General features: G+C 36.7%; 3 protein-coding genes and 1 long non-coding RNA gene across 6 annotated transcripts; all 4 read right to left on the reverse strand.

Annotated features, from left to right (window-relative positions):
- Nucleotides 1–1,491: 1,491 nt before the first annotated feature.
- Nucleotides 1,492–2,913, reverse strand: LOC116137398. Its single transcript, XM_031423086.1, has 4 exons — nucleotides 2,280–2,913; nucleotides 2,153–2,211; nucleotides 1,967–2,023; nucleotides 1,492–1,699 (listed from the first exon to the last, which is right to left on the reverse strand). The coding sequence occupies exons 1-4, from the start codon at nucleotides 2,766–2,768 to the stop codon at nucleotides 1,513–1,515; spliced, it is 792 nt and encodes a 263-aa protein (XP_031278946.1). The 5' UTR covers nucleotides 2,769–2,913; the 3' UTR covers nucleotides 1,492–1,512.
- Nucleotides 2,914–3,035: 122 nt separating this feature from the next.
- LOC116137404 lies at nucleotides 3,036–8,725 on the reverse strand. Of its 2 annotated transcripts, XM_031423093.1 has the most exons (8): nucleotides 7,922–8,725; nucleotides 7,291–7,330; nucleotides 6,934–7,173; nucleotides 6,748–6,846; nucleotides 5,749–5,817; nucleotides 5,470–5,629; nucleotides 4,968–5,101; nucleotides 3,036–4,652 (listed from the first exon to the last, which is right to left on the reverse strand). In XM_031423093.1, the coding sequence occupies exons 4-8, from the start codon at nucleotides 6,811–6,813 to the stop codon at nucleotides 3,267–3,269; spliced, it is 1,815 nt and encodes a 604-aa protein (XP_031278953.1). In that variant the 5' UTR covers nucleotides 6,814–6,846; nucleotides 6,934–7,173; nucleotides 7,291–7,330; nucleotides 7,922–8,725; the 3' UTR covers nucleotides 3,036–3,266. The 2 variants fall into 2 exon arrangements, with proteins under 2 accessions (XP_031278953.1, XP_031278952.1); XM_031423092.1 differs by having other exon boundaries at nucleotides 6,934–7,330.
- A 259-nt stretch (nucleotides 8,726–8,984) lies between these two features.
- On the reverse strand, nucleotides 8,985–10,969 carry LOC116137310. The gene is made up of 3 exons (XR_004129169.1): nucleotides 10,761–10,969; nucleotides 10,550–10,691; nucleotides 8,985–9,544 (listed from the first exon to the last, which is right to left on the reverse strand). It is a non-coding gene; the product is annotated as an uncharacterized LOC116137310 (long non-coding RNA).
- A 169-nt stretch (nucleotides 10,970–11,138) lies between these two features.
- On the reverse strand, nucleotides 11,139–18,271 carry LOC116137333 (COP1-interacting protein 7-like). 2 transcript variants are annotated; one of them, XM_031423021.1, is made up of 11 exons: nucleotides 18,077–18,271; nucleotides 17,548–17,643; nucleotides 16,624–16,809; nucleotides 16,377–16,488; nucleotides 16,272–16,299; nucleotides 15,489–15,526; nucleotides 15,317–15,351; nucleotides 15,080–15,232; nucleotides 12,375–14,899; nucleotides 12,064–12,150; nucleotides 11,139–11,955 (listed from the first exon to the last, which is right to left on the reverse strand). In XM_031423021.1, the coding sequence occupies exons 2-11, from the start codon at nucleotides 17,616–17,618 to the stop codon at nucleotides 11,888–11,890; spliced, it is 3,303 nt and encodes a 1,100-aa protein (XP_031278881.1). In that variant the 5' UTR covers nucleotides 17,619–17,643; nucleotides 18,077–18,271; the 3' UTR covers nucleotides 11,139–11,887. The 2 variants fall into 2 exon arrangements, with proteins under 2 accessions (XP_031278881.1, XP_031278883.1); XM_031423023.1 differs by having other exon boundaries at nucleotides 18,073–18,271.
- Between the last annotated feature and the right edge of the window lie 563 nt (nucleotides 18,272–18,834).

The following is an 18,834-nucleotide window of genomic DNA, read 5'->3' on the forward strand; positions in this document are numbered from 1 at the left end:
TTTCACTTTTACTCAAAGTCAGTATGACTCTTCTCTCTTCTTTCACAAGACTACCCTTGGGATCGTCATACTTCTTGTGTATGTCGATGATATTATGATTACTGGATCTGATCTCCAATTAATTGACCAGCTCCAACAGCGCCTCAAATCTTTGTTTCATATGAAAGATCTTGGTCCACTGCAATATTTTCTTGGACTTGAGGTTCAACATTGTCTGAATGGCATGCTCTTACATCAGCATAAGTACACCCAAGACCTTCTTTCTTTAGCAGGCCTTCAAGACGAAATTCGGTTCTTACACCTATGGAGGTCAATTTGAAGCTATGTCAGGTGGATGGTGATCCCTTATCTGATCCTTCAATGTATCGGCAGCTGGTGGGCAATTTGAATTACTTGACCATTTCTCGACCTGATATCTCGTTTGCTGTTCAACAGGTCAGTCAGTTTATTCAGGCTCTATGCCAAACACATTTGGCTGCTGTCTGTCATCTTCTTCGATATCTCAAAGGGACATCTGGTTGCGGCTTGTTTTTTCCCTCAGGGAATTCTTTACAATTGAAGGGTTTTAGTGATGCCGACTGGGCTGGTTGTGCGGATACTCGTCGTTCTGTTACGGGTTGGTGTATGTTTCTTAGCAATGCCCTCATTTCTTGGAAAAGTAAGAAGCAAGCTCGTGTCTCGAAGTCATCCACCGAGTCTGAATATCGGGCTATGTCATCTGCCTGTTCTGAAATTGTATGGCTTCGAGGGTTGTTAGGCGAACTTAGTGTTCCACAGCTTACTCCTACTCCTCTTCATACTAATAATACCAGTGCTATTCAAATTGTTGCCAATCCTGTTTTTCATGAGCGCACCAAACATATTGAAGTGGATTGTCATTCCATTCGTGAAGCCTTTACTCGCCAGGAGATTACTCTTCCACACCTTTCCACTGAACACCAAACTGTTGATGTCTTCACCAAGGCTCTCTCTCGTCCTTGCCATCAGTTCTTGATTGACAAATTGATGCTTCTTGATCGCCAAGCATCAATTTGAGGGGGGATGTTAGCAAAATTAACAGTTGGATATGTGCTGGCCTAGTCTATAAAGGCAGCATATATTCTATCCTTTTTTAGTCTAGCTATATATAGAAGAGTATATTGTATATATGCATAGAATTGATAGGCGTTTATTCTTACCTTGCATAGTCCTGTGTAATGGCTGATTTTCAGCCTTATAATTAGTCTGATAGCTTCTATATAAAGGGAGCAACTCTCACAAGGAGGGTATTCAGAATAAAACCCAAATTGACACTTATAACTAAACACACTCAAAATTGTGCCTCTAATATTCATGTACACATTTCTTCCCTTTTGGCAGTTCTTTTACTTTGAGCAAAAGTTCCAGACTTTCAAAATGAGAAGCAATGCTGATCTATTTCTAATAAGGTGTATACAAAAGATGTTCTAATAAGGTGTATACAAAAGATGTTATCTTTGTATTATAATCCTTTGGCTGAAAGTACAGTATGAATCAACTTTTGGAACTGATTGGCTTCAAATATGGCCAGGGCTCTCTCAATGGAGGAACTAACAGTAGCTTTCTACCTGCACGTCTAACCATGTGGTCGCCTCCATCATGAGTTGCTACATTCTTTGTATACATCATGGTAGTAGAGCTCAAAATGTCATCACCAAATCCACATGCTTCAAAGAATAACCTGACCAAAGTTCATATAAATCATGGTTAGCAGCCAAGTATTTTTCATTTAAATCATAGATAAGATGATCCAGTCATGGCAAACAGCATTAAAAAAAAAAAAAAAAAAAAAATTATCCTTTCTTTATTCTTTACTTTAACTTGTACATGGTCACATATTTGCGCTCCTATATTCAAACACCATTTGAGGGGAATTGAAATGAAGAGGAAGAGAAATCTTGAGGAAAATGCAAAGGTTTGAACATTGAAGAAAGTTGAGTATAAATACCTCTCCTCCTGTGAGCAAAGGGCTGCTATGTCATAAATGTCTCTACTTGTGAGCATTCTGGAAGGTTCAGAAAATGGAATCACTAAATACACTATAGCAAATTCATATAACAAAGCTACTGTACATGTTATAGGGCAAGAGAAGGCAGTAGCAGAAATTGAATAAAAAGTGACAACCAAACTCTACCTTATAATTCGTTTAACTATCAGCCTCCCAATTCCCATTCCTCGCAACGAAGGGATAACCTGGAAGTGAAATTTTAATTATGTAGATCGGAATGTAATTGTTAAAGTTAATTGTGCCACGGATTTACCATGACATCGTGTATAGAAGCAGTTAATCCCGCATCGGAAACGGCACGTCCAAAGCCCACAAGCTGGCCATTGGATGGAGTGACTGGCATCATTCTTTGCATAAAGTTTTTAAACATTTGGTTGGAAGATTCAAGATGGAGATTTCTGGAAAAGAGGGAGACAAGCACGGGACTGTGAGAGAGAGCAACGCTGAGCTTATCAATGTCAACTGCTTCTTCAACTTTACCCCCTTTTGGGTCCAACTTTGGAAATCTGTGGCAGGAATGGTTGCAGCTTGTATAGAGTTGTTTGAGGTCTTGAAGATTTATGTGTGATGGGTTTGTGGATATATATATGGGTATCATTGATATAGATGGTTTTAAATTCAAGTTGCTTCCACTTCTTTCCTTTCTTCTTACCCACCTTAGTTCCATGAATTTTGATGAATAACCACTTCGCACAGCCAGAATCTGAGATTGTGCGGCACTCCCAACACCAACTAAACCCATCTCTACGATTTTGGAAAATACTATAACAGTCAGTGAAATGATCCCTCATTTCCATACCCATACCCATTATTTATGGTCCATACAGGTTTGGGTTTTATGTTTTATTTGTAAGCAAATGTTGATTTCATACCATCCACAATTTTACTCGGATATGCTGCTATAGGTAATCTACTTATCAACTCGACCCCCACCTTGTCACCAACATATATATATATATATATAATGCAAATAAAATTATAAAAAAAAAAAAAAAAATATCACCAATTATCTGACGACTACAACACCAACTGCACCATGAAATTCCATTGTTTTTTCATTTTTTTCTTTTCTTTTATGTTATTTTATTTTCTTTATAACCACAAAAAAACATGTCCCATGCATCGCATCACACTGGTATGGTCAAGTTACACTACTAGCTACTTATGAAATACTTTAGTTCATGGTTGAAAAGCCCATTGAAGAAGGCAAGAATCCCACGAGGGTTGCTTCTGCTGGTTATCAGCTGGACCTCCAATTCTCAACTCTCCTGCTCTGGGTGTTCCTGTCACACATATTTGATGTCTCCATGGTCTTTCCATCATAAGGAGTCATGTCCCAGCCTTGCTGTTGCAAGGGCTCAGCTTGACATAATAACTCCACTTCAGCTAAAGACCTACATTGCTGCTGGAACCAATCATCAGGAATAGGTTCTGGCCCCAACTCCGTTGGCTTGAACCAATTTGAAACTTGTCTTCCATTTACAATACCGCCATGGCTTGGTCCTGCCCCATCCACTCCAAAACCTGTCAGCTTATACCAATTTGAAACTTCACCTCCCTGCAGTACATTGCCTCCATGGCTTGGGCCTGCCTCATCAGCTGTAGCTTGAACTTGACGCACTCCAAGATAATGAGAATCCAACCCCTGCATGGAGCCCAAGGCTTGAGTACTACTTGACCCTCTGTCCACCTTCAACTTAAACCAATTCAAAACCTGGCTTTCCTGCTCCATATTGCCTCCAAGGCTTGGACCTTCCCGACCTTCCCTAGCTTGAATTTGACATACTCCACCAAGATTTTGTAAATCCGCCTCCTGAATGAAGCCAATGTCTTGACTCCTACTTGGTCCTCCTGGAATAGATTGGAAAGGCCACAGCAATGAAGAAGATGGACAACTGTAACTTGTAGGTAATAACTCTTGCATTTCTAACCCTGAAGAAACCACATCAGTTGTTTGCTCGAAGCTATCATGGATAGCTTCTAGCATCAACCTTACGAAACTGAATTTGTTCGGGTTGCTATTTGTCTCCCATTCTGCAGGAAAATCTAGCTTTCCATCTCCAGTCACTGAGACATGTTTGTTAAACCCATTACCCGATAAAGTGCCACCGTGAATATCTAATTCTTTGCCAGAAAGGGAAAGGTATCTGACAGAATTTCCATCAACCTTTAATGATGGAGCAACACTGATACCCTTTCGTGCAAATTCTGCAGCAGTGAATTGATTATCTGGAGCTTGGACCCTTCTTTTGTGGATCTCACCAAGGGTTTTCATGGTGCTGCTAGCCTGAGCGATTCCTCCTCTCAAGACATCATATATGTCCATGTTGTCAACAGATAATGCCTTCCCTCCATTCAAAATGCCATTTTGAATGTCTACTTCTTCACCTGAAAACCTATGGAACCCAATAGTGTTCCCAAGTAATTTCAGAGGTGGACCTGTGGACAATTCCATACATGCAGACACTACAGCAGAATTTTGATCATTTGAAGCTCGAAGATGATAGTTTGAACTTCCAGCCATGCCTCTTTCTAGTATCCTCTTGGCAACCATTTGAGCTGTTGGCCCCAAATTGTTTGCAAACTGTATTAAACTCTCAGAGTATCCAATTTTTTTCTCCTTAACCTACAGAGGCAGGACAAGCAATCAACAATTGCATAGACAATGATAAATCTTTGAATAGACATTGATATGAAAAAGAGAATTAGGGCCCAGCATAGGAGATCTCTTCTTCTCAAATTCTATATTTGTTTCAGGCATCTCTCGATGTTTAACAATTACATCCTTCCTGGATCACAGTCCAACTTTATGAGGCCATTAATTTTAAAGTCACTCTTCAGAGATCTCATTAGGAGTCTTAGTTTTGGTTGAAGAGATTTTGAAAACAGAATATACATAAGGTTCAAACAGTTGATACACAGCAATGGAAAAGTTACTCACCAGCTCAAGGTTTTTTGTGCTGTTATAAACTTGTGTCACTAATGGCTCATTCTCTTTCAGAAAAGAAGTACGTGAACTATAGGTCCAACGTGGTTGTAGTTCAAAATTACGTGATCCTCTTTCATATCTACGGCCTGTTTAAAGAACAGGTGGAGAAAAGAAAAAGAAAAAATTTCCAGTAAGACAGAGAACACATTTGAGGGAACCATCTACTTCCTCTATGTCATTAGCACTGGGAAATTGAAATCATCCATGTAGAAGATTTATGTCATGCATAACATTCAGGGGAATACATAAAATATACTTGTGAACATTTGATTATTACTTGTACTTTAACTACATCAAAGATACTTTACTGAATGCAAATGTTGAAGAGAAGGACATAGAGCATATTTATACATCTCCCATGGAACTAGAAAGCTGAGCCATGAAAGCATGGACGAGCATTCAGTAAAAAAAAAAAAAAAGCATGGACGAGCCTCTGATACTACTGTCTCATTACCATTTGTATTGTTGCAAGAGTTAGAATTCAGAGATCCAGATACAGCCTTGACCCTCCTACGAGGTCTTACATTTCTCATGGAACATTCAGTTTCAAAGTTAGTGGGATCAGCTTTCAGAGCACTAAAGAGCTTATTAGCTAGTTGTTTTATAGCATGTGCCTGTAAAACAAATTCAGAAATGTGGTAAGAGAGACAACAGGGGTTTTTGAGAGCATTTGTTAACCAAAATATCAGGAAAAAACGATAAAGTTGATCCATTCCTGAAAATATAGACTTACCTGTTTGTAATAAATGGTATCAGAAGCATTGAAATGCATTGCATTGTTGTACACCAAAGATATGTCGTGCTGTAGATCAACAATGAACAATCAACCAACTGAGACTTACAGGCTTAATAAATCAAAAGAATATAAAATCAACTCAAAAACTTCATGTAAGAGATGGGAAATTAGAATGACAATTCAAACTCTCTGATAACTTATGAATAATTTCAAAAGAAGGAAACATAAAATATTGATTGGATCTAAAGGTATAGATAGGCAAAATGAATATGAATATGTCAAAATTTTCCTTCAGTCACATAAAATCTAAAAATCATTAAGTCCCATATTTTATACTTCAATCACAACAGCAGGGACCCAATCAACTTAGATCACGTTGCAACTTTAAAAGCATATCATTTATAAATTTAAACAAGCAGAAATTCATCTAGTGCTAATGTGAAACATCAGATAAGGAAAACAAAACTGTGACTGGGAACGGTAAAGCAATGGTCTAAATGTCAACAGAAGGTTAAAAGTTCTTAGGAGCAACGACATTTAGGATGCAAGTGATATCTTGCGTTGCCTACCAGAGGTTGACTTCGTATGGCAAGTTATATGAGCAGCGATATTATGGAAGAAACAATGCAAGCAATGATTAATTTCATTTAGCCACATGAATGTCAAATTTTATATGGTTAAAAAGGCTTGAAGAAATGACACCTTGTATCTCTGGCACTCTTATCCTCTGAAAGCCCCAACAGTGGAAAAGAAACACTGAGTTCTTAAAAGTCATCAATTATAAGGGAATATGTCTATGTTAAAAAAAAAAAAAAAAATTGCACTCCACCCTTGTGCCTATCCAGACAAAGTGCAGGCACATATGTGCTTTTTCATCATCCAGGCAAAAAATGAGAACACTATTTGATTAAAAGTTTCCAAATAGCAGGAATTTTCTCTTATGGACCCAGACAAACTTACAAAATGAACACAAAAACAACTGTTATAGGAGCCAACCTCAAACTCTTGAACTGTTACATAGCTTCCTCTGTTAAGTTTTTCTGTAATCGTGCTAAAGTCCATTGGTTCTTTAATGACATCATAATATCCTTCGACCTTTCATTAATAAATATAGTTAATCAAAAACAAATTATGTAGAGCATTAATGTAGCAAATAAATAAAAAAATTCACTCAATACGAACTTCAATTGGGTCTACTGGTTCTGCAAAGATTCGGTAGAAGTCTCTCCTAAAAATACAAAAATCAGTTTAATTAGGTGCAAAAAATGTAAATTTGTACTCCAAAAGATTTATAGATTGAAATACCCTGACTCATCCTATACATAGCACAAGTTAACATAAAAAGTACATACCTTTTCAATTTACTCAGTAACAGCTCAAAATTTTTTCTTTCTGGAGTCGCAATTCTGGATAAGACATCAGCTGCTTGATTTCATACTATTAATGAGTGAATTCTTATTTGAGAGTTTAATATCTTGATCATGTTCTTAAATCAAAATAAAATTGCAATTCACATTTTCATGTAGGAAAAAAGCTCACCAGCATTTATATGATAGTCTTCATCATTCGAAGTACCAGCCTGTGACACCAATATGAAATTAAACAATAAAGGTTTGAACTTCAAGCATTGCCAATTCAGAGCAAAGCAGAAACATATATGAATTGCTATGAAAATGCGTCTATGAAAGAAAATCTCATTTAATTATATGTGCCTTCAGAATAAGGCCCAACTCACAGCTCATGCCTAGCTTCAGCATACTGTGACCAATTAGGTGTCAAACTGGACATTCCTTTTCTGAGAAAGAAAAAAAAGGAACGACTGAAATCTTAAAAACCTCAAATTATTCAGGAGATATGCTCCTTCTAGGCCTACACCAAACCAAAGACCCCAATAAGGTTATCAAACTGTAGCAAAACTAAAACTTGTCTGAACATGCATGAATGCTGCACAATTCAGTTTTCCATGATTAATTTATCAACTCCCTACATCATTATCAATAAATGCAATTGACCAAGCACATGAGCACCAAAAGCACATACGGTAACTGAGGGATATGCTCGTTTTTCGCTGACCAATAGTAGGCATTAAAACTTGAAACGGTTCAAATCTTAATCTTTAGGCGGTGAAAAAGTTATGGTAAATGCAAAGAAAATCAAAAGGAAAAGGTACCTTCTGAACTTGACAGTTGACATTAGTATCTACAAGATCATGCACAGGTCTGGTCTTCCTCTTTCTACCAAGCTTTTGGCAGGAATCTTTTTTGGGACCTGAATCTTGTACCATTCCTAACTGGCTAGTCCCATTGGCTCCATTTTGGCTCTTCGCTTGCTGAGCCTTCCGTGCATCTAGTTCAGATAAGCGTGCACTCCTTCTACATTCTCCATTCGACATAAATGCCATTCTTATGATTAATTTTTCTACCAGTAAAATCTTCTAGTAATCTTCCTGTGTCATAATCCAACAATAAATATCAGATATTAAGGGTTGACTATTGCAGCTAAAACCAGACATATTTAACCCCAAAAAGTAATTAAGAAGGAATAAAGATATCGATCTATGTCCCTGAGGGGACAGCCGAGCTAGTAATACTTCTTATTGAGCAAAAGGCCTAAGGACCAGTCCCCTCACACTAGCCTTGGGGAATGAGTGATTTATAAATATATATAAAACTTGTTTTGAAACAGATTTTACAATTAATAAAGAGTAAAAAGATAAATTTTGTATATGCTGTGGAAGTTCACACATTTGCACAAATTAGGCCATAGGAACTCTTGGCTGTTCTAAAAGTTCAATTGATCGCTTCATCTGAACGCTTATCACTTCTGATGCTGTAACAACAATTTTTATTGTCATCCAAGTGAAGTGTGGCTACTTTCATACTCTATGTGAACCAAAAAAGTTCAAACCAAAATCTAGCTTTTATACTTTAATTACCAAACAATCAAACCTAATGAAAAAACTGAGCCTCTGATGCGAAACCTGATGTAACTTGCACGCTGATTTGATAAATGATAGAGTAGTCTCACACCTAGTCACAGTATCAAAAACCTACAAAAAAAATTAACAAGGTTTGGATACAAATATAGAAGCAAATACAGACATCAAACATAGGAATTTCTGAAAAAGTAGGAAAACACCCAATTACTATACCATTCAATGCATTTGCGGCTCATTATAGTATAATCACACAAGCCACTTTCTAAGGAACAGTCAATGAAAAGAAAAAAGACCATATACTTACATCATTTCTAGTGAGGAAGGAGATTATTGCTTTTTCTTAAAGATTATATTAATGAAATTTTCCCTTTTCAAATGGTACAACCGCGACCAAGATACAAATAACTGTAACAATATGATATTTGTACAATTGATCTATCTGTGAAATAAATTTTATCAACGATAAGCCTTAAATCCCTATATTCTCTGACGATGATTACAAGATCAATAGGTAAATACACACAAGTGAAAAAGCTATTTCATTATGATTATCTTTTCCGATTATTCATCCTGTATTCCTTACAGCAGCCATTAAAGCAGACTATAACATAGCTCAGAGAAACAATTTGACAATTTCAATGAGAGATAAAATCGGATAGTGTGCACAAACCTATTTGGTATATTTGAAAGTAATGGTAAGTTACACAATGTACAAGTCATATTTATTTAAGCAAATAGGAAACACATTACCTTATACACCTCCTTCGAGCAAACTAGCAGTGAAAGAATTCGCGGAGCTTTTTCCTCAAATTTGCCGAAATCTCCAGTGACGCTCCATCTTATAAGGCTCCACTCCTAACAAGGACATTTATGGAGCTTTTAATGAATGGTATCCATATAAGGTAATCCTGGTGGATTTGCCGAGATATGAACGCATAATGACTTGAAAAAAGGTTCTCACTGCATGGAGAGTTAGAGTTGACAATTGTGTGCTGGGTATGTGAATGCTGTGACAATGATGTGCCACATCAGGAGGGTAATGATGCATTAATTACGTCAACAAGGGTCCAAAAAAATCAGTTAATTTCAATCCACTTTAGGGTAAAAGTTACAAGTGAAATAGCTGAAAGAAATAATAAGAACATTTTCCAACTTCAGAAAATTGAGCAATTTCAGATAATTTTATCATCAAATTTCCACAAACGTTTTTCTTGCAATAAGCTTCAAACTCATTCATAGAACAGATTTTGCTTAAACAATCAAACAAAGGGAGTATTTCTTGTGAAACTGAAGTTGAGAACTGAATCATAGCATTTACCATATTTATCTTTGACTTAATTTGACAAATATAGGATATATTATGAGTTAGATTATTATAATTAATTATTAATAGTTGCACATGGACTTATCAATTTCTTTCTAACTATTTTAGTATCCAAAATATATTGGCAATAAGATAGTCTGACAACATACTTAACTCACAAAACGAAATGACAAATTATAGTGGTTTTAGCCATGTATGCGATTATAACACCTACAACTGTGCATAACATGTGTACGTTTTGGACACAGTCTAGCAAAACCATGGGTTTTGAGACTCTCTTTCCAAATAACAATTCTGACAGTGTGACCCAAGTAAAGATTTTTTTCACTTATATAGTATTTACACAAACAAAAGTGAGATTATGCATGATTTATAGGGGCAACTTATGAAAGAACCTAGACTTGAACTGGCAGTTTTTCCAATAACCCACCAGAACAGTGGCCTCTCAAGAACACTTCTTACTTTTACAGCAGAAATACGATATTTATTAATATCAAGTTGTCAAAAGTGGAAAAGTTTTGATGTGAAGTGAAGACCTTTATTGAAGTAGTAGCAAATTTGGAAAGGCGGGCCATTGCCAAAATCCGATAACGAGGTGCAAGAATTCAGCTTCCAAAGTGTTTGGGATTTCATACTCATGACTGGAATGGATTGCTGAATAATCCAAACATTTATCTCCTGCAATTTACATCCACAAATGAGTAGAACCAGAACATAAGTAAAAATACAATGTAATTGGAGTCTTACCTTTACCATTGCCGATGGCTTTGGGGATCTTCGTTTCGTTTCTCGTTAGGGTCGTTACTAGTGAGCAGTTTGACTGAATGTGGGAGTCTCTGAGAATATTATAATAGCACGAAGGTTGTTACTTGGTGAACGAATTGTGTTGCTTTTACTGTAATTCAACTGCTTTGCATTTCTTCTCCGAAAGCTCTTGCTTCAAACTGCGAGTTAAACTCGGCATTTTTTTTTTTTTATTTGTTAGTGAGTTTTATTCGATGTATATTGGCGTTATAGACATGTCTTTAAAGAGAGAATTTTATTCAATGAGGATTCACACATGATTACTTGGTAACACATGGGAAGGAACCCTCGTTGCGAATGAGACAACTTAAACTAGTTTATAATATGAATTACAAGCATTTAGACGCCCTTCTCTTATCAAACCAATTTATATCCAATGATGCTTTATTTACAGAGAAACCCATAACTATACAACAGGATCATACACAATGGTACGACACTTTCATCATATGTTTGTGTGGACTCAAGATCAACAACTTAAATGCTGTGCCATGATAGCGTCACATCTCATATGTTACAGAAATTACTCAAGATCACAGATAAACTAGTCTGACTTGTATTGAGACAATCCTGCATATATATATATATATATATATAATTTATCATTAAAGCTAAATCCTTGTCCGAAGATTGTCCTTCCTTTTGTTACTAAGCATTCATGAACTTTTAACCAACAAAAAACAACTCGATATCAGATACCATATTACAAATGAATTAATATATATAAAACGGTCAAGAGTCAATAATGCACTGGATCAATTATGACTCACCAATGTTGGACACCCAGACTCTGAGCGTAGTGTTAACAGTTCATAATCCATATGTTCAGTAGAACACGAATTCTATTACACTGACAGATAGAATCTTCACGCACGCACGCCCTCACCAACAAAACAAGCAAAAACATGTCAATTATCAGTACTTCTGATATGCAGAAGAATAGAACAAGAAAATGGTGTGGGAAGTCAGTAAACTGTAGCCTCAAGCCAATTCAAGCCAATTCCAGCCAATATCGGGCTTGGGAAATAACACGAATGCTAATAATCTGTACTTCATAATCATTCTGGCATTTAGTGAAGCTTCATTTCATTAGGTTTGCTGCCTCTAAATGCTGAAAGAGAAAAGAATGACCTTGTAGCTGAAACATGACAAGTTGGGGGATGTTGAAAACTATTAATATTTGGAAAAGAAGAATCATTGAGAACATGAGAAAAAGAAGCAGAGGATATACTAAGTAAAATCTGACCTTTAGTTGTAGGGGCTGCTGCTGAGACATGGCCCTTATGCAACTTATTAGAATTCTGGGCATCGTATCTGCTTGTATTTGATTGGGCTGCATGCAAAATATCCATATTATTTACAATTTGAGGCTCTACGCAAGGTAAATTTGCCAAACTGAAAAGTAAAATTTGCAGTTATTTTGATAGTTTTCTTTTTTAAGATTGTTTTCCATCAATTGAAAAAAAATATATATATTTATATATAATAAATAAATAAATAAAGTCTTAAGGAAATTTGGATGATGCAAATGGCCAGAGTAACCAACAAGAAATATACCAGAGACTAGATGAGCATCAACATTTTTTTCGTAGTCTTCAGCTAATGACGACTTTTGCATTCCATAGTTCTTTGCATGAAGGGCGGCTTTTCTCAAAAGATTGTCAGCATTTCTCTTATTAGCTGCCCTTGATTCATCCGTGTCATCTTCTCCTTCAGAAAAGACAGATGGGCTAGACCAACCTGTTGAATTTGCATCTCCCTTACTCTTGCGAGCAAATTTCAAAAGCCTCTTCAATCCTTTGGGAGCATCTTTTTGGTAGACCATGGCAGGAGGATTTTCAGCATTTCCCCACTCAGAAGTATCAGGTTCACTACTTTCTTCTTGCAGCATTTGTGACAAAGAATGGCGGACACGAGGACTTGACAATCCAATGGACACAACATTGACTGGAGATGCAAGTTGAGTTGTGCTGTCATGATATGCATTGGGCAGTTCATGATGCTCCTCTTCAATTTCCACCCAAGCAGCAGGGGAGATGATTGATTCTTCTTCAGCTTGAACTTTAGAAGACGACTCTATCATGTTTTTCAAGCCATCATCATTATCAGCAGCAGGTTCATCAAGGTTCTCCATCTCACCACGTATCTGTTGACTGCTTACAGTAGTTTCCAATTTCATAGCAGCATCACAATGATCCACTGGTACAATATCCTGCTCTTGATGCTCCATCACCAGACTAGAAGCATTTGCAACAGCCTCTTTTTCCTGAGGTTCAACCAAATTTTCAGGGTTTCTCAAAGAGTCCTCAACCTGAGGAGAACTTTTTATCTTGTTAGCAGCAGGACCAACAGCAAGGCCTACTCTAGAGCCCTTACGAAGAAAGGGTTTTGACTCCAGTGGCACTACACTGCTTTTTTTGGTCACCTTGTTATAGAAACTAGGCTTTGCCGGAACTGGACTAGAACTATCTCTAGAAGCTGTTGCAACTGGTGCTTTTGTAGTTTTGCTACTTTTTGCCTTTGCTTGCTGCTGCTTTCCATTTGAACCCTTCAAGCTCCTTTCATTATTTGCCTGAGTTTCCTTCACATTTCTCAGTTGCTGATTGGATTGCTCCATTTTAGAGGTTGCTCGAGGAAAAGATTGTGCTGATTGAGGTTTTCGACGTGTTGGTGTTGTTCCAGCAGAAGATATCCCACCAGGAGTTTTAGCTGGTGATATCCCTGCAGCTCTTGGTGATGGTCCTGATGGCCATGACTTACGAGTAGAAGGCAAGGGAGGCGTTTTAGATGAAACTTTCTTGGCAACAGCAGGTTTCAGAGTTTCCTTTTTGGGATTTGTAGATTGAGGTAAGTTCCTAATTGATTTCTGAGGCTTTTGCAGAGGATGCTTTTTCCCAACATCATTCACATTCTTTGAGGCCATTTCAGCTTTTCTCTCATCAAGAATCTGCTGCATTGCTCTGAATTGAGCTTCTTTTTCTGCTCTTTTTCGAGCATTCTCTCCTCTAAGTTTTTCATCCCTCTTCTCCTTGTAGTGGTCATAGAAACCACCTCTTTTTTCAGAGGAAAGATTGTGGTTTCTGCTAGTTGACGGCTTCGTACTTTTAGTTGGCTTACTTTCCATCATTTTCTTCAGCATCTGATTCAACTCCACTTCCTTTTGTCGACTCCATTTGGCTGAGGCTGTTAATCTCTCATTAATGTCCTCCCTTTGGGTAACAACAGCATCTGCTTGAACATTTATCGTTTCAGAGGCCCTTTCTTCCTGTCTTTCCAATTCAACATCAACTTCAGCAGTCTCAACATGAGTTTGACCATCAGATGTGTGATCAGACTCTGAATTCATCTCAAAAGAAGCCTTTAAAAGCTCTCTGTCCGCTATATCATTGGCGATTAGCGGACTTGAATAGTCCAAATCAGTTTGCGGTTGGCTTTGAGCAGAAGATTCCCCCATACCTGAACTCCATCTCCTCAATACGGATTTATTTCCAATAAGAGAGGCATTTGTTAAACTATTCTTCTTTTGAGAATCAGCAGTTTGATCCCTCTGTTTGCTTTCAAAAAGATTGATTGCATCTTGAACACTCATTCTCCGTACATTATTCTCAATTCTCTTACTGGTTTGTTCTGATCCTTCTTCTTCACTACCATCTGCACCTACATCCCTGTGAGACAATGTTCTAGCAGGAAGAAAGTTGAGGCTCTTAATGGTTAGTGCAGTGGCCCTGCGTGATCCCGTTCTCCCTATTTGAATCCTCCTCATTGGAGACGCTGACCGTCTAGGTGCTGCAGACCTTACTAAAGCTCGACTTCTTTCAACAGATGTTTGATTCTCCTCACCTGAGTCTGAAGACTCTTCACTTTCTGTTGAGCTTTGTCGCTCAAGCTGCGCAACTTTAGCAGGTGAAACGCCATATTTAACTGGTGTTTCTGCAAGTGAAGGTTTTGACATCTGAGAATTAAAGTTTGTCTTCCTTGCACTATCGTTTCTTGAAGCATATGTTAACGATGTCTTGTCATCATCAAGGAGATTAGCACTCTGGCTCATTTGACTTGTATCTAAAGCTTTACAGAAAGAATTGCTGCAATAGACAATCAAAGAAAGAACTTTTCCAGTCATAATTGCATTTTTCAGGCATTAAGCTCATAGTTTTGTCACTTAAAAGATATGGATTAAAAAAAAATGGAAAAGGTTGCATTTACAAATTAATTGAAGAGATTAAAAGTTGGAAAGACAAGCTTCCTTTATATTGGTAACTTACTTTGAATCTGCTAACCCAAAATGTTGAAGAAGTTCAGCTAAATTGGCAAGTTCTTCATAGGAGAAGATGGCACCAGCAGCCTGCTTAAAAGCTAGAGCTAGCTCTCCTCTTAATGCTGAGATTCTCAAGTCCATAGCCCGCAACAGTTCATTCCTGGATGTATAATATTCTATGCATTAGTGAGGATGCAGCCTTACCAAAGTGCTGATTGGAAACATAATAATCAGAAGAACGTACTTTGAAGTGTCCGAAGATGAAGCCTGAACATTAGACTGTTCACACGCAAAAAATCATGATGAATAAAAATAAATGGTAGAAAAAACTTATGATCTCTTAAATGAACAAAAGACACGAGAGACCTGGTAAACAGAAAAAAGTATTTATATAAAGTAGTAGGAAAAGTAATTACCTTGGTTTGTGGAGCCATGCCATTTGAGTTGCAGTCATCTGTCAAGAAAAGAAAAGGTGCACATATTAGAATCTGCTGAAATGTGAAAGTTCAAGATATCTTTAGTGCAATCCAATAGCAAAAACACAAGGAGAAAAAAAATTGCAGAGTCATTCACACCATAAGATTCATTCCGCTTAACCAACATGTCCTCAACTTCACTTCAAGGAAATACTATTATATCAATAAATCAAAGTGACTCTGTCACTCTGTGAAATTTAAATTAATAAAAAAAACTGGCAACTATCAAGCTTAACAATCAAGTGCCAGTCTGTTAGCACATATTTATAATTATCTTCAGTCCATAGCATCCAGAGATTGATGGCTAGGTGCAGATGCATTCAGAAATTGTTCAGCCAACCATCTAAGAAGTGAAGAAATCGAACGACAAAATTACTATTAATCACATCATTCTTTAGGCCTAAAATAAGAGAACTAAAAAAAGGGAATTTCCAAACAATCTTCTGCACACAAACAACATATCTATAAAGACCCAATATCAAATCTTCCCTGATTGAACCTCCCTAGTCACAAAGAGGTAACACTTCACAGAAACACGGACAATAAATTGAAAGATTTAGCTTCCTTGAGATGCCTTTTGAATCAATAATCCAAACAAGAATAAGCTCCTTGGATTGGATAGTAACAATTAGAAGGTATTAAGTAGGAATTACCTATCGGGGTAATGCAACTAATATCTAGCAGTGCAAATATCCTCAAAATGTAAGCATTAGCAGAAATTACCTATCTCCCCAGCTTCAATATTATTGCCCTGAGAACATTCAACTTCTTTTGATGAGCAAATGTATCCCTCCAAGATCAATTCACACAAAGAGATAAAATATTTACCTGGACATATAAAGAAAGATGAAATTGTCTGGCTTCTTCCAGTTGAGACATCTCACCTTCTATAACCTTAGTGATATTTACCAAATCTGGTGAGCCAACAATATTCAGGAATCTGAGAAGAAAATACGAGGACTGCCATAAGAGGAACATAGGTACCAGCATTTTGTGGATAAAAGAAATATATTATAAATAAATAAAAAATTGAATAAAAAGAAGACAAGAAAAAAAAGCATTATATATTAAGAACCTGTTTAAAGTTGATTTTGTGAACCATGCTGAACTACTTGCTTTTCCTGGTGGTTGGACTGTGAAGTTACTATAGGATCCTTCAGCATGCAAGGGTTTCAATGCTGGTATATATGGCAAGAGTTGTTCCAGAGGTCCAACTGCAAGTTTTTCCACTTTGTTGTCACCACAAACAAATACTTCATACCTACAAGAGCCATCAACAATTTTGAGAAGTTCATTCATGGTAAGAAAAAAAGCACCAAATAAAAATAAAAGCACAAAAGTATGAAAACAAAATGTTTATATGAATGGCCAGAGATCAATGTTTATCGCTTTTTAAATTAGGCAAAGAGAGTTCAACACAGTAGCTAGACATAATTTAGACCAAAGTTGCATACAGTATACAAGTTAGAAATTGACTAAATGAAACACACTTCTTAACAAACCCATGTAAGGGAGGTCTCAAATATATTTTATGAGGTCTGATGAATTCCAAAGGAGACGTTTGTTTTCCTATACTTCGGGAAGGTTTCAGCGTACTTTTCTAAATAAGTGGGTCTGCCCATAATGAGACCTCTCAAGGGAGGTCAATGAAATTTTATCTGTTATCTTAAATGATTCCTATTTAACATTGAAATTTTGATCCAACAACAGATTTTTCTTTCATTTTTCATATTTCCTTCTATAGCTGGCAATAAATAACTAATTATAAATGGTTAAGACTTAGTTTGAAGCTTCTTTTATAAGATCATCCAATCATAAGAAAATTTTAAGGTGAAAAGATGCTAGACCAACACTGTTACAACTGATCAGATTAGTATTTTATACTTTGAACAACATGGCTTTCATTGAATTTCCGCTATAACATGGAACCTTTTAGAAAAATTTGAATTATATGTTCAACCAAAATGTTTAAATGAAGTTTAAAGGAGATCTGACCCACCTGTTTTGGGTTGGAAAAATTTGAATTGTAGCATAATCTAAAGGTGTATCAGCATCTAATATACCCTCCATCCCCAACAGCTAAAGCTCAGAAGACCTGAAAGTGCAGAAAAGAAGTTCTATTACTATGAATCAAAGAAAATCTACAGTATTAAGACAGGTAGGTACTGCAAATTTATAAGCGAATTAAACAAGAAATAGACATAAAGTAAGAATTTTAGTCTCATTAGTTCAACATTAAAAAAATAAATTTGGAATGTGCATACTAGTACAGTAGCAACGAAAAGAGTAAATATTTATGAAATTGTACACATTGTTAGGATTTACTATAGAGAACCTCCACAAATAATCGAAACATTATTGAAAAGAATTCAAGTGAAATTTCTGTGGGTAAAGCAAAGCATAGGTTCATTTAAAAGAAAGAAAGAAAAACTAGAGTAGAAATAGAAAGGGTAGCAATGAAGTCAGATCTAGGAAATGAATAACAGAATAAAAATAAAGAAAGAAAGAAAGAAAGTAGCAGCACCGACAGTGGTTGAAGCAGGAATCGAAGAAAGAAGGGAAATGCGAGTGAAGAGATTGAGGTGAGCGGAAGAGTTGGTTGTTGTTGTTGTTAGTATTACTAGAGAAAGAGAGATCTTGTGAGAGCTAACATTCCGTCGTTCTTCATGGGTGTGTGGTTTTCTTTATTCTCTTTTATTTTTGGATTTTTATAAACAGATTAATGTGATGGAAGTGAGAGTAAAGTAATGAGATGAGATGAGAGTTAAAAATGTAGCGTTGATTGCGTTCCATATCTAACAATAACAACACAAACAGACGTCCACACTCACGCGTGACTTGCACCTGCACTGCACGATCCCCTTTGTGTACTGTCTTGTCTTTACTCTTATTATTTCCTAATCATGCTCTTATGTAATCTACCTCGTCTCCCAACTCTGTTTATTTAAATCTGGTATATTAATTACACCATTTTCTACAATTTACAAGGTTTAATAAAGTAATGCAATTTATCAAAATAGACAAAGTGAAAGTGCCGCTACTTATTTATTGGTAAAGAGTTTGCCAAATCGTAAAGCATTCAGTCTATTGATGGCTACGCTATCCACGAATACACCCATGTGAAATGCAATATATATTACTTGACCCATCTGGTTAATATGGTTCTACCACTCAACTTTCAATTCTCTCTCTCTCTCTCTTAAATCAGATTATGCTTTTAAAAGCACCAGACTACCAGCCAGTAGCCAGCAAGGTTTAACGGAAAGGTCCACACAAGAATGCAAGC

Source organism: Pistacia vera, unplaced genomic scaffold (assembly GCF_008641045.1).
Source record: "Pistacia vera cultivar Batoury unplaced genomic scaffold, PisVer_v2 Contig323, whole genome shotgun sequence".
Lineage (NCBI taxonomy): Eukaryota > Viridiplantae > Streptophyta > Magnoliopsida > Sapindales > Anacardiaceae > Pistacia > Pistacia vera.

Excerpts from the sequence above, each read along its gene's own strand:
- LOC116137398 (XM_031423086.1), bottom strand. The coding sequence starts at position 2,768 with ATGGGTTTAGTTGGTGTTGGGAGTGCCGCACAATCTCAGATTCTGGCT. Across the intron at positions 2,212-2,279 it reads CTTCTATACACGATGTCATG|GTTATCCCTTCGTTGCGAGG; the intron begins GTAAATCCGTGG and ends TTTCACTTCCAG. Across the intron at positions 1,700-1,966 it reads CTTTGCTCACAGGAGGAGAG|GTTATTCTTTGAAGCATGTG; the intron begins GTATTTATACTC and ends AACTTTGGTCAG.
- LOC116137404 (XM_031423093.1), bottom strand. The coding sequence starts at position 6,813 with ATGGACTTTAGCACGATTACAGAAAAACTTAACAGAGGAAGCTATGTA. Across the intron at positions 5,630-5,748 it reads ATACCATTTATTACAAACAG|GCACATGCTATAAAACAACT; the intron begins GTAAGTCTATAT and ends TTTGTTTTACAG. Across the intron at positions 5,102-5,469 it reads CTCTTGCAACAATACAAATG|GCCGTAGATATGAAAGAGGA; the intron begins GTAATGAGACAG and ends TTCTTTAAACAG.
- LOC116137333 (XM_031423021.1), bottom strand. The coding sequence starts at position 17,618 with ATGGAGGGTATATTAGATGCTGATACACCTTTAGATTATGCTACAATT. Across the intron at positions 16,810-17,547 it reads ATTTTTCCAACCCAAAACAG|GTATGAAGTATTTGTTTGTG; the intron begins GTGGGTCAGATC and ends TGGCTCTTGTAG. Across the intron at positions 16,489-16,623 it reads ACAAAATCAACTTTAAACAG|ATTCCTGAATATTGTTGGCT; the intron begins GTTCTTAATATA and ends TTTTCTTCTCAG.